Source organism: Erythrolamprus reginae, chromosome Z (genome assembly GCF_031021105.1).
Source record: "Erythrolamprus reginae isolate rEryReg1 chromosome Z, rEryReg1.hap1, whole genome shotgun sequence".
NCBI classification, from domain to species: Eukaryota; Metazoa; Chordata; class Lepidosauria; order Squamata; family Dipsadidae; genus Erythrolamprus; species Erythrolamprus reginae.
In genome coordinates, this window is record NC_091963.1 from 40,239,049 (window position 1) to 40,253,392 (window position 14,344).

Genomic DNA, 14,344 nt, shown 5'->3' on the forward strand with positions numbered 1-14,344 from the left:
ATCCAAATCTGTATTGTATTGTATAACTTTATTGCACTGTACAGTATTGTATTGTATTATAATCCAACAAAAAATTCTGGAAATAAAGCAACTATGTCATTAACAGCAATACATTTTCTTTCTTGGCAGCCCTTCAAAAAACAGCTCAAAATATTTACCATTCTGAAAAGGAAAAAAGAAATTACATAAAAATCTTACCATGGGACATACGATGAAACCAATAGTATCCAAAATCTACTCCAATGAAGGTCAAAAACCATGTCCACGATGAATCCCATGGGAGTTCCACCATTTTATAGTTGTTCCACACATAGATATATGCTGATATTTCAATACTTCGAGAAAGAGCACTGAAATTCAGAAACAGAAAAGGCACATTAGAGATGCGTCAGACTACCATCCTCAGAGTATTTTGTTTATGGATATCTCTGGCAAAAAATCTTGGAAGAACCATCCCTTAAACTAAAAAAATAGAGCAATTCTGTAATCCAGCAAGAATGTATGTTTTTTAAAAAAATTAAAACATTCTTCTCATGATCAACATGGCAGCAAAATCACCATAAGATCAAAATACATTAGCAATTATTTTGCTTAGTTCTAAATATGACATCAATTTACACAATAACTAATACAAGTAAAATATGACTGTCATTTTCTGACCACTTCAATTTTATCCCAGAAAAAAACCCAGAGTGATCAAAGTATGATATTACTAAATTGCCATTTGAGAAAACCTCAGTTTTTCTTAGTTATTATTCCAAATCCCCCAAAGTGTTGGAGATGGGAGGAAAAGGAGGGAGGGCATAAGAAGACCCTGTTTCACCTTTGCTGTCATGGCCCACCTGTGACTCACTCATAGCTCTCTAACAGCTGGCCTGATTTTCAAACCAAGATATCTGTTTAGCTTCACTTTGGCAGCTGGAGAACCAACAATTTCACACAAGTTTCAATTTCAGGTGTGCTTGTTCTTTGCTGAAGCAAAACACCTGGAACATGTTTCATCTTTGTAAGAGCAAAATCTTTGCAGTAACAAAATACTAAAGATATTTTTTTTAAATCCAATTCACTATATATTTGCAATTGTAATTTGAAATACTACCACAAATCTTAACCTAAATTCTTAATTATTTAGTCAACTGGCCAGAAAGGAACTTTAGCTGCTCTGAAGGGACTGGGAAAGAAAGAAACTCTCTCAATACTATTTTGCCAGGAATTTTTTTTTAAAAGACACTTTTGCCTATATTATTTACCAACTATTGCTGAAAATACAGTTACATCTGCTTAAGACTTAGTGAATCAAGACTTAAGAGTGCCTGATTCTGCTTGGATCATGGCCAGAGGGTACTGCTTTCTCATTTTGGCTTCATTAAGCACTGTAATGGTTTTGGAACATATACAGAAACAGAAGAGATTATTTCTTAAATTGGTCACTGAGATCTTTTTTCATTGGATTGTAGCTAAAAGTAGACATAAATTCTAAAGTACACATTTTCCACCTGAAGTTATATAAGTTAAATTTGCATATTTTAATCAATCACTAGTTTACTAACATGTTTATTAATGTTTTAGCTTTGTCAAATATGGAAATTACAATTATTTTATCTAGGAGAATATTTACCAAAGTCAAAAGCAATATTTATTAAATCTAACTGCGATTGTTTAATCCTCCCATTTCCTTCTTGAGAAAACTAAATAAGAATATATTTAATCTGAACTCTGTTGGTAATTGTACTCATTGCAAATATAACTTTAATGAACAAGATATTTGTAGTCTGACAAGACCCAATTACTTTTAGAGTATTTTTTTAGAGGCAAACGACTGAAAGTATATTTATAAATTAATAACAATCAGCTAATTTTAAATATTCAAAAATATGTCAAAAGATAAATATCTACAAGATAATGAAATTCAAAGTAAGATAATTGATTGATATCTTAATTTATTTATAATTTATATATAATTTATAAAAGAATTTTGTTAGAATAAATTTTTGATGTTTGTTAAATTTTCATATGTGCATCAAGTATCAAAGGTCAACTGAAATTTGTCAAGCCAAGCACACAGAAATACTGTCAACATATGCAATGTGTATGTCCTATAGCAAAGAGTCCATCAAATAAAGGGAGAAGAGGATATGTAGGATGTTTGTCAAACTTCACACTGCAAAGGCAAAATACGGTAACTTGTCTTTCATTTAAAGTGTTTTATATTTTTCTGAACAGGTGCCAGTTCATGACCTGACAATCTAATTTATTACTCCATCAACTGATTTATTAGTCTTGAAATGACCCTAACATAGGCAGTGACATTTAATGGTCATAGTTTCTCCCCATTTTGCTTTTATGTTTTATTATAAAATCAAACAGTCCAGAAGATGCTGGAAAGAGTGAGAAACATCGGGAGTTTTACTCCCTGCAAATATGATCATTTTTAATATGCAAACATAACTACAAATTTATCTATTTGCTAACAGTATCTTGGAAAGGTGTTAGAATGTTTCCTGTGTTAAGTTCTTAATTACAAGATTTAAAACTAATACTTTAACGATGCTTTTTTCACTCTGAAAAGTATTACACTGGAAAAAATATAAAATCTCTTTCACATAAAAGCACAAACCTAAAATGTCAGCCTGAACCTAAGTGAAAACTCAAATATTTGTTTTGCTATCAAATATTTTATATATTTATATTTGTTTTGCTATCAAATATTTTATATGTGTTTGTTTCAGTAGATACAAGAGTTACTAGTAGCTAGCATAATAGATGATATTTAAAAAAACCAGTTAAAATCATTATGCAATGTTGAACCATATTTAGGAAATCTTATATTATTCACGATTGTTTATTTATAGCATATTATTAATGTTTGTAACATTTTACATAGTGTAACAATTGTTTCTATTATTTAATAGTACACCTAATATCTAATTTTAGTAATCATTTTATTTGCTTTCTCTTTTGAAATATTTGTGAAAAAGAAATTTAACCGAATAATGAGATAACACACACACTACATTTTGGACTTACATAAAAACCTAAAACATATATGCTACTGAATTAAATACAGAATCTTCAAAGGAAGATTGGGAAATGATAACTTTACCTGGTTAAACAAAGCGTTAATGATTAATCAAGACAACCAATGAAACTTTATTGAAATAAACTCAGAAATAATGCTACTTGCAGAACCATAATCTAACCATGACTACTGAAAGCAACATGAAATGAAACTAGAAACTTTGAAAACTAAAGCACTCCAGAGGCATTGTTCAAAAAATATTTTTATTTTTTTATTCATATTATATGCAATAGGAATTCACGGAAAGTCATTGTATATAATAGAGCAAAAATATCATGAATTATTGCAATCCAGATTGGTACTTGGAATGTAGCATATTAACTTTACCGTCACTGAAAAGAACTCTTGATTCCTTTTCCAATGAAGTCATTCATTGAAAGACAGTTAAGTTGAAGACAAGGAATAGAAAACATTTTAAAAATCCCAAATGTTTTCGATTTATAAACAAATTGAAAACATTTGGGAGACAATTCATTATTTTTGGGTCATTAGGTGTAATACAACAAGGATTTAGAAAGAATTTGGACTGTCTAAATTTAGAAATTTAGACAGTCACTCCATAAAAGACCTTTGAATAATATCAAATGACCTAAGTGCCAAAGCCACTGCAACATCGCCAAAAAGGCTTCAAGGGTTAACCTAATCCTATGTAGCTTCTGCTCTGGTAATCTCACACTACTAACCAGAGCATAGAAAACTTTCACCAGACCTATCCTTAAATACAGCTCATACACTGCATTTTGGACATAAAATGCCCAGAAATACTCTACTAGAATAGCCCTCCACTCCTCCACTCGCAACAGAATATCCTATGCAGCTAGACTTATAATCCTAAATTTATAAATCTTAGAACTACGTCAACTTAAACACGATTTAAGAATAGCCCATAAAATCATCTGCCACAACGTCCTTCAGCTTCAACTCAAAACACACAAGCCCACAACAGATACAAACTTAAAATAAACTGCTCTAAACTCAACTCCAGGAAGTATGAATTTAGTAAACAGGTAGTTGATGCATGGAACTCACTACCAGACTCTGTAGTATTATCACCTAACCCCCAAAACTTTACCCTTAGACTATCCACTATGGACTCTCCCAATTCCTAAGAGATCAGTAAGGGGCGTGCATAAGTGCACCAAAGTGCCTTCCGTCCCCTGTCCTAATGTTTCTCTTTTACTAGTATTATGTATATAAATATTGTTATATCTGTGTATACCACCAATACGTACTTTTTTTAATTAATATTTTTATTTATTTTTATAATATAAAACATACATACAACATATTACATATAACATGTGCTCAGTGATCCCACCACCAGACAATCATTCATACCCCACCACCAGTTGGGGGTATTTCTTGTATAAATCATTTAAACCCAAGAGTGAAATATTTCTTTACATATTATAGATTCCAACTTGTTTCTTATAGCTTGGTCTCAGATCCTACTCGCCATATATCATCTTACCTTGTCCCATCGCCCCATCAGCTGTTGCAAATAACTTTCATTAATCGAATTCATCCTTTTATCCATAATCTCGAATTGAATGTGGTCCACCATATACCAATACCAATTTTGCATTGTCCATTTTGTCGCAGCTTTCCACTTCAAGACTATTACTGCCTGAGCGCTTTCTATCGCTGCTTGTTTTATTTCTCTGTATTCTCCCATCTCACTACTTTTTACTAATACTGCCATTTCCTTAGTAATCGTCCATCTTATATTTAATATCCTATTAATATCTTCTTGCACTTTTTGCCAAAAGTTCTGCACCACTAGGCATTCCCAGAGCATATGCATAAACATTCCTTTATCTTGGCACCCATGCCAACAGATACCTTTAACGTTCTGCTGAAAGTGTGCAAGTTGAACGGGTGTGTAATACCACTTATGTAATATTTTCCTTCTCATTTCCCTAACTCTTGTATTCTTGATTTTCCTTATATTCTCTACTGTATTTTCCATCTCTTGAACCTCTACTTGTATCTCATTTTGCCACCATTTAGTCAATCCTTGGATCACATTCCCGTCTGACTTCACTAACATCTTATATATATATTGCTTGCTTGTACCTTAGTACCCTAAGTTTTTTCTCTTATTATTTTCTCTAACTCTATCTCCTCCCTAAATAGTGCTCTTTTATTCTTCTTTTCATCCAGATATTTACATATTGCATTTATTTGTAGCCATCTTCCCTTACCCAACCACCATTCTATACGATTTCTACTTGGCCTCCCATCCTTCTCATATAAATGTTCTATCTTAGTTATCCCTCTTGCCTTCAACTCTCCTACACCCCTATTTAAATCTATTTCATTATCTTTATTTTTCAATACGTACTTGACAAAACAAATAAATAAAATAAAATAAAAACTATGGTAATGTGCTGACAAATTAAAGTTCAGTTTAGAAGCTGTTCCTTTAAGATATTGCATTAGGGGAATGTAGCTGCAGATTGTTCTCTGGGTAATGTTGTCCATGACAGACATGTGACTCCATCTGTGTGTGTTCTTATTGGCCTAGGATGCTGGATAATCTTGCCATGCTCTCCAGCAGCCATTTTAAAGTCTTATAAAGGACCATGCAATAGCCTGCGGATAGGGGAAATGAATCTCTTTTCACCTATGTGTAATGGGACATAAGTAATGGGACCGATTATGTCCGATTACACATAAATATAAGATCCAAGGAATTTCATATCTTAGTAAGCCTATAGTATGGAGATACCAGACAATAAATGTAACCTTCAAAACATCGCTATAAAGCACTGCACCAACACAACAAGGCACAAGAACACCATTACATCCTCAAATACCATTACTCTGCTAAACAAATAATTCTCTCAAACTATTTACTAAGTCTGAACTACTATTACTACTAATTTTTCTTATCGTTCCTAATTTTTCTTCTCCTCCCCCTTATGACTGTATGACTATAACTTGTTGCTTGTATCCTTAAGGTTTTTATTAATATTCTTTCCTGATTGCTTATTTGACCTTTATGACAATCATTGATTGATTTGATTGATTTATTGGATTTGTATGCCGCCCCTCTCCGGAAGTGTTGTACCTCATGACTTTTGGCAAATGTATATTTTCTTTTATGCACACTGAGAGCATATGCACCAAAGACATTCATTGTGTGTCCAATTACACTTGGCCAATAAAGAATTTTATTCTATTCTATTTATCTATATGATTTACCCATTTGAGTGGAGTTCTATCTCACTGAGAAAAACATTTCTAAGGTTGAACCAGAACAGGTAATGATAGGCCAACTCCAAATATTAGCACATTTGGCACCTCAAAGATAATTAGCTCTACAGATAGTCCTTGTTTAGGGATGGTAATCCTGGAAATTCCCAATTTCATCATTAAGCACAATTACCAGTCATTAAGTGAATACCTGTCAACTTCCAACAAGCAAAATCAAGCAGACTGCAAGCAACTGCAAATGCCAGGCATAAATGGCTACTAGAGTAGATAATGCTCTATGCCCTATACCAGTGATGGCAAACCTTTTTTTCCTTGGATGCCGAAAGAGTATTGGCGCACGCTATGGCACATGCCCGAGTGCCCACATCCATAATCCAATGCCTGGGGAGAACTAAAATTGTTTTGCCCGCCCTCCAGAGGCCCTCTGGAAGCTGGAAACAGACTGTTTCCCAACTTCTGATGGGCCCAGTGGGCTTGTGTTTTGTCTGCCCCAGGCTTCAAAGCCTTCCTTGGAGCTGTGAGAGGGTAAAAAAGCCCTCTCCCATCCTCCCAGAGGCTATCTGGAAGCCAAAAATGCCCTCCAGAGCCTCTGTGCGAGCCAAAAATCAGCTGGCCGGCACATACATGCATATTGGAGCTGAGATATAGCAACAGCTTGTGTGCCAACAGATATGGCTCCACCACATCACTGCCTTATACTCTACTACCCAACTATACTTCACTATCTCCGAGTCTCCGGAGAGGGGCGGCATACAAATCCAATAAATAAAATAAATAAAACTATCTTCTTTCTCTTATTGCTGACAAGGCAAGGCAAGCCTAGCTTAACCTTTTGTGAAGCCACAATTATCTAGCATTGCACCCCGGCCAAAGATGATTCCTAGTCCTCCATCAAAGTGCAAACGTTGCAGGTGTCCTAACTCCAGCCACCCTTGCCATCCTAAAATCTATGTCAGCAGCCTTACAAGGACTCAGGAATAAAAGCTCGTGAGGCCAGCATGTACATCTCAACAGCAAGAGAAAAGAGTTGTTAAAAGTTGTTAACTTATTGGACCCAAATCAGCATGGCTTTACTGAAGGCAAATCATGTCAGACTAATCTCATTGATTTCTTTGACTATGTCACAAAGGTGTTGGATCAAGGTGGTGCCGTGGATATTACCTATCTGGACTTCAGCAAAGCCTTTGATACAGTTCCACATAAAGAGCTGATAGATAAATTAGTGAAGATTGGACTTAATCCCTGGCTAGTTCAATGGATTTGCAGCTGGCTGAAGCGTAGACATCAGAGAGTTATTGTTAATGGCGAGTATTCTGAGCAGAGACAGGTTACAAGCGGTGTGCCACAAGGGTCTGTTCTGGGTCCTATTCTTTTTAATATGTTTGTGAGTGACATAGGGGAAGGTTTGGTAGGGAAGGTTTTCCTATTTGCCGATGACTCTAAAGTGTGCAATAGGGTTGATATTCCTGGAGGCATCTGTAATATGGTAAAAGATTTAGCTTTACTAGATAAATGGTCGAAGCAATGGAAACTGCAGTTTAATGTTTCCAAATGTAAAATAATGCACTTGGGGAAAAGGAATCCTCAATCTGAGTATTGTATTAGCAGTTCTGTGTTAGCAAAAACTTCAGAAGAGAAGGATTTAGGGGTACTGATTTCTGACAGTCTCAAAATGAGTGAACAGTGCAGTCAGGAGGTAGGGAAAACAAGTAGGATGCTTGGCTGCATAGCTAGAGGTATAACAAGCAGGAAGAGGGAGATTATGATCCCGCTATATAGAGTGCTAGTGAGACCACATTTGGAATACTGTGTTCAGTTCTGGAGACCTCACCTACAAAAAGATATTGACAAAATTGAAAGGGTTCAAAGAAGGGCTACAAGAATGGTGGAAGTTCTTAAGCATAAAACGTATCAGGAAAGACTCAATCTATATAGTCTGGAGGACAGAGGGAAAAGGGGGGACATGATCAAAACATTTAAACATGTTAAAGAGTTAAATAAGGTTCAGGAGGGAGTGTTTTTAATAGGAAAGTAAACACAAGAACAAGGGGACACAATCTGAAGCTAGTTGGGGAAAATATCAGAAGCAACATGAGAAAATATTATTTTACTGAAAGAATAGTAGATGCTTGGAACAAACTTCCAGCAGATGTGGTTGGTAAATCCAAAATAACTGAATTTAAACATGCCTGGGATAAACATATATCCATCCTAAGATAAAATGCAGGAAATAGTATAAGGGCAGACTAGATGGATCATGAGGTCTTTTTCTGCCCGTCAGTCTTCTATGTTTCTATATTTCTAAGTGATCTGTTGTTCTAATGACAAGGAGCACAATCTGGTACAAGATTAGTGGTGGAAAAGTACAGGAGCCAAAGGGCAGAGAAGGTGGAGAGATAAATAAATAGTGGTATATTCTGAAGTCATGCAATGACTGCCAAGTGCTTGATATTTCATGCAATGATTACAGGAGCACTCCAACAGCTATTACTTCAAGGAACAAGCATTAATAGCCTTGGTTCACCACAGTTGTAACATCAAACACTTAACAGATTATTAAGCAAGGGATTACAATTATAACGTTAAGCCTACTTCTAACTGAGGAAAAGGTGTGGAACACCAACTGGCAAATTATTTTCAGCTAATAACCAGATTTTTTTTAAAAAAAGTTTTTATTTTAATCTTCATTGTTCTGACCTCTAATCACAAAGCTGCATTTGAGATTAACCCTAAAGATGCAAAATTGCTTTGAAAAATATAGATTGTATTCAAACACTCTGAGCTGTAGAATAGCAGAGCATACTATATGGAAGCTGGGCCAATGAACAGAACACTTTTATACCTTCAAGAACCCATCTTTCACCACTACTATTGCCACTGAATATGGAAAAAATATTTTAAACCACACAAGATTTCCCAAAATATGGGAAGCTAAATGTGGAAGTCAATTATGCAAACTCAGTAAAAGACACAACTGCTTTATGTACTTGCAAACAGGTGTTATGTGCACACTAATATTTTACTTTTTGAATATACATGTTCACACAGTATTGCTCTCCATATGTTATTAGATTTGATTTCTCATCCTCTCTGATCACTACTATATACTCAAATATACAGTACTGAATCCCAGAAACATCTGGGGTCCCATAGGATTCCCATCTCTGGATTTTATCCAAAAATGTATTGGCAAAGCAACAGAAAATGATTCCTAAATTAGGAAACATAACAATAAATTATTTCCACAGTCCTATATTCTTTCTTTGAAATAAATAGGAATATTACTTCAGATATAAAATATTTTTAAAACATATTTATTAATAGTATGTCCCAAACCTATTTAATTGCTGTTATGCTTATATTATACTAGTTTAGCAAAGGAAAATTAACAATATAATATTATTTTATACTTATATAAAAAAACAATGCTTATATTTAGCTAATAATATTTATTTCTAGCATATGGGTGCTCCTAAGAAAATTTCATTCTTTGTTCTCCCCAAAGAACAAGCAAGTACAGTGTTCCCTCGATAAAGCAAGTACAATGTTCCCTCGATTTCCGCATGGGATGCGTTCCAAGACCGCCCGCGAAAGTCGAATTTCCGCGAAGTAGAGATGCAGAAGTAAATACACCATTTTTGGCTATGGACAGTATCACAAGCCATCCCTTAACACTTTAAACCCCTAAATTACCATTTCCCATTCCCTTAACAACCATTTATTCACCATTATTAAACCACACAATATAAATAATAAGAATAAAAGCAACAAAGTTACAGTTAACTTGTTTTTTGCATTTTGTTTTTACGCAAAAAAAACCACCCAACCTTCCAAAAACAAATGGTAAAAGAAATAAGAAAAATTAAAATAAGAAAAGAATGGTAAGAGAACATCTGCCTCATCTTGATGAATATATTTTTTATTATTTTTATTTCTTTTATCATGTACTTTTATGTCCTGTATACTGGTATGATGAAGTTTGCAGCAGTCCTGCAGTTCGTGCATACAATGGCACAACAACCTTTGTAGAGTCCTGCTCCACAAGGTAGTGGCAGTGGTCCAGCTGCTCAGCCAGCACCAAGAACAGGAAGGAGAAGTGGTGGTGATGGGACATACAGTCCCATGTTCATCTCCATTGCACCCTCAAAACAATAACCTTCCCAATAATAAAGACAAGGCCATATTTTGGGGTTAAAAAAACCCTAAGCCCCTGTCTTATTTTGGGGAAAACACGGTAAGTTCCATTGTATGGCTTTTAAATATAAGATAAATACTCTACTTGTGTTTGGAAACAGCTTGAAATACATATGGAAAACCAGAAACTCTTAAAATTGCATTAAATTATTAGCTACACGTCTCAATAAATTTTAAAAGTTATTACTATGGTACACTATACAATAAGCTATTATATATTATTATATATTAGTCAAAGTTAATGTAAATCATTAAGAAAAATTAGGAATTTCCCCTAATTTTCCATTTTCCCTCTCTAAATCTGAGTAAACCAAGCTATATATCAGATTAAACTTACTCTGGAATTCTTGAGAGGATACCTGCAGACAGAGATGTTATATCATTACTGTGGAGGAATGATAAATGTCTTTTCTGGGCCCACTTAATTATGACCTCCAGCAAAACCAGGGTAATGAACAAGGGAGTTGCCTAAAATGAAAGCGAACAGACATAAACAAAGTAAAAAATTAAGCATATTATGCACCCTCTGCTTTTGCTTTCCAATAATAGAATAGAATAACAGAGTTGGAAGGGACCTTGGAGGTCTTCTAGTCCAACTATCTGCTTAGGCAGGAAACCTTACACCACTTCAGACAAATGGTTATCTAATTTCTTCTTTAAAATTTCCAGCGTTGGAGCATTTACAACTTGTGGAGGCAAGTTGTTCCACTGATTGATTTTTCTGTCAGGAAATGTGTCCTTCATTCTAGGTTGCTTCTCTTCTTGATTAGTTTTCACCCATTGCTTCTTGTTCTACTCTCAAGTGTTTTGGAGAATGATCTAAACTTAAATACATATTTTGGTATTACTGCTTCTACAGCAGTGTTTTTCAACCAGTGTGCCGTGGCACACTAGTGTGCCGCGAGACATGGTCAGGTGTGCCGCGAAGCTCAGAGAAAGAAAACAAGAGAGAGAGAAAGAAAGAAAGAGAGAGAAAGAAAAAGCAAGCAAGAGAGAAAGAAAGCAAGAGAGAAAGAAAGCAAGAGAAAGCAAGCAAGAGAGAGAGAGAGAGAAAGAAAGAAAGAAAGAGAGCAAGAGAGGAAGAGAGGAAGAAAGCAAGAGAGAGAGCAAGAGAGAGAGAGAGAAAGAAAGCAAGAGAGAGAGAGAGAAAGAGAGGGAAGGAAGGTGGGAGAGAGAAAGACATAGAGGGAGGTAGGGAGGGAGAGAGAAAGAGAGCAAAAAAGAGGAAAGAAGGAAGAGAGAAAGAAATAGGGATGGAGAGAGAGAAAAAGAGGAAGGGAGAGAAAGAGGGAGAGAGAAATAGAGCGAAAGGGAGAAAGAGAGAGAATTTTTTTGTCCAATTTTTTTTAGGACCCCCCCCCCCCACTCAATGTGCCCCATGGTTTTGTAAATGTAAAAAATGTGCCGCGGCTCAAAAAAGGTTGAAAATCACTGTTCTACAGCATTGTCTGAATATCTTAATCTCTATATCTTAATTGTTGTAGATAAACTGTACATAGTTTAGAAAGGATACTGACAGTGCAATCCATGTACTATACATTTCTATTCAGCCTGACCTAAAGCCAAAGAAATCCTGGCCCTTGAAGCTCAGAAAATATGTAGGGCAGGAAAAAGATCTTTATATATTAAAAATCACCCTGCCACAGGAGGGAGGCAATTAGTGACTTTTTTCTACATTCACTAAAAAAAACCTAATAATCACGAAGGTTAGAATACTAAATATAACTGATTTTTCTTTTTATTAATATACAAAAGATGCCACTTATTGCAAGTTGATTTTTTTTCCTATTTCAGATTGAGCAGTGGGAATAGAGAGTGGGCTGGACTCATAACATATCTCTCCTCTTCCATTCAAAACATTTCTGTGAAATTTCTGATGGCCTACATTAGTCCTCATGATAGCTTGCCATTCTGGAAGCTTTAATTTAAACACAGGGGTTTTGGGGAGTGGGGGGGAACTGCTTAAATATAGCCATAACAAGTGATCACACTAATATAATATTTTCCAGACTGCTTTGAAGTTATTCTCCATTTGGAAAGTGGCATCACAGATCTACCATTGCACAAATTAACTTTTAGTACATATAGTTACCACATTTAGCTAAGAGTTCTTGGCTAAGAAACCAAATGTTTGAGTTATTGCCATGCATTCTGTGAGAGTAACATTGAAAAAATTCAAAAAGATTGAAAACATTGAATTTTGACTAATTTGGACTAATAGCCATTTGCACTAATATTAATTTAAAAAATAACGTTTTGAAGTTACATGACAAAAAGGCACACTGTCTCCTATCAACCTGCAGTGTTTTAGTTATCAGTGATAATCCCTCTTTGTATTATCTATACTTAAAGATATAGCCTCAGATTGCATCCTTAGGAGAAATGGAAGATACCCTAAAAGACAGAATTGGATTTCTATGTTGTTCTAAGCCACGAATTGGCTTAGAAATAATAAATAAATGTCATAGGAAAACATAAAACACAATTAAGAAATCAGAGCAAAATTCACATCCCATCAAGTCAGTGGTATAAAAATTCACACTGTGTCCCAGTTATTTATTTTATTTGCTTGGCATTCATCTCTTCTTTCATTCAGAAGAAACAACAGCTCACTTTTGTACTGCTGCCAGGAACACAATACAGTATAACATTTATTTGTTTCTTTTTTATATTTTAAAATTGCCCATCCCCCAAGGATAGCAACAGTACTTAAACTTATACAGTGCTTTACAGCCCTCTCTAAGCGGTTTACAGAATTAGCATATTGCCACCAACATATAATCTGCCATTCAAACGAGGCTTCTTTGAGAATCAACTGAAGGTGGCTAAAGATTATTGCCTAACTCCAAAATTCACAAATGATAGCGTCTTCTTCCGAGCGATTAGGAAGCGATCATAAAGACTCCCCTCCACTCCGGGAGTTGAGGTGGGCGGAAAGAATCTGAAGGAAACACATCCTAAATCTGGAAAAAAAATAAAGAGGAACTTTTTCTTCCATACTGAGGATTCAAAGGTGAATTTTTAAGGTCCCGTTTTCACTGCAGACATTCGCAAACGCAGCGGGCTTTGCAACTGTAGCAGTTTGTTGCACAGAAAGGAGGGGGCACTTAAGAAGGTGGGATTAGGAGCTCTCACCTTGTCTACGTAATCGGGAACTTCTTCGACGCTGCGGAATGAGCTCTCGTTAGGACCAAGAACGTAAAACATGGCGCGGAACTCCTGAAAAACAGAGACAACCTGTTTAGGGGTTGCGGCAGTGGCTGCCATCCTTGCAGGCCTAAAACGTTTGCACCTCGGCTTCTAGAAAGTGACGCCTCCTCTTTGAAGCGAAGCTAGAATGAGAGAGACAATCCGATGTGCATGCGGAGATATTTTCGCTCTGTTAACTGGAACAAAGTTCAATTCACAGGCTAGAAAACAATTAGTTTCGGAATACGATTAGTTTCGCAGGCGCGGCGTGTCATAATATATCATAAGAGAAGATCAGATTCTCGGTATATTCCTGCGCGTGGAAAGCTTTGGGCATAAGATCCAAGAGATAACGTTAGGTAAACAGTGATTTTCTTTCTGCGTAGAATGATTTTTGCCGGCTTAATTTGAGATCATTTTAAACTGCACAAGGGAAGTATTTTAATATCTTTGCAATTGTGCATTGATTTGAAGATGTTATTTAAAAAAAATACGCTGAGCACCTTTAACTAGTAATTAACTAGTGGGAGTCTATTAGAACAGTGATCTCCAACTTTGGCCACTTTAAGACTTGTGGACTTCAACTCCCAGAATTCCTTAGCTAACTTTTACTGGTTGAGAAATTCTGGGAGTTGAAGTCCACAAGTCTTAAAGGGGCCACGG

General features: G+C 35.6%; 1 protein-coding gene across 1 annotated transcript in view; it reads right to left on the reverse strand.

The window, feature by feature from the left end:
* AGMO (alkylglycerol monooxygenase) overlaps positions 1–13,974 on the reverse strand; it is a 190,746-nt gene extending 176,772 nt beyond the window's left edge. The window contains exons 1-3 of the mRNA XM_070726513.1: positions 13,628–13,974; positions 10,830–10,960; positions 199–350 (exon numbers count right to left, since the gene is read on the reverse strand). Coding sequence (XP_070582614.1) covers positions 199–350; positions 10,830–10,960; positions 13,628–13,759 — 415 coding nt within the window. The 5' untranslated portion in view covers positions 13,760–13,974. The remainder of the gene's footprint in view (positions 1–198; positions 351–10,829; positions 10,961–13,627) is intronic.
* Between the last annotated feature and the right edge of the window lie 370 nt (positions 13,975–14,344).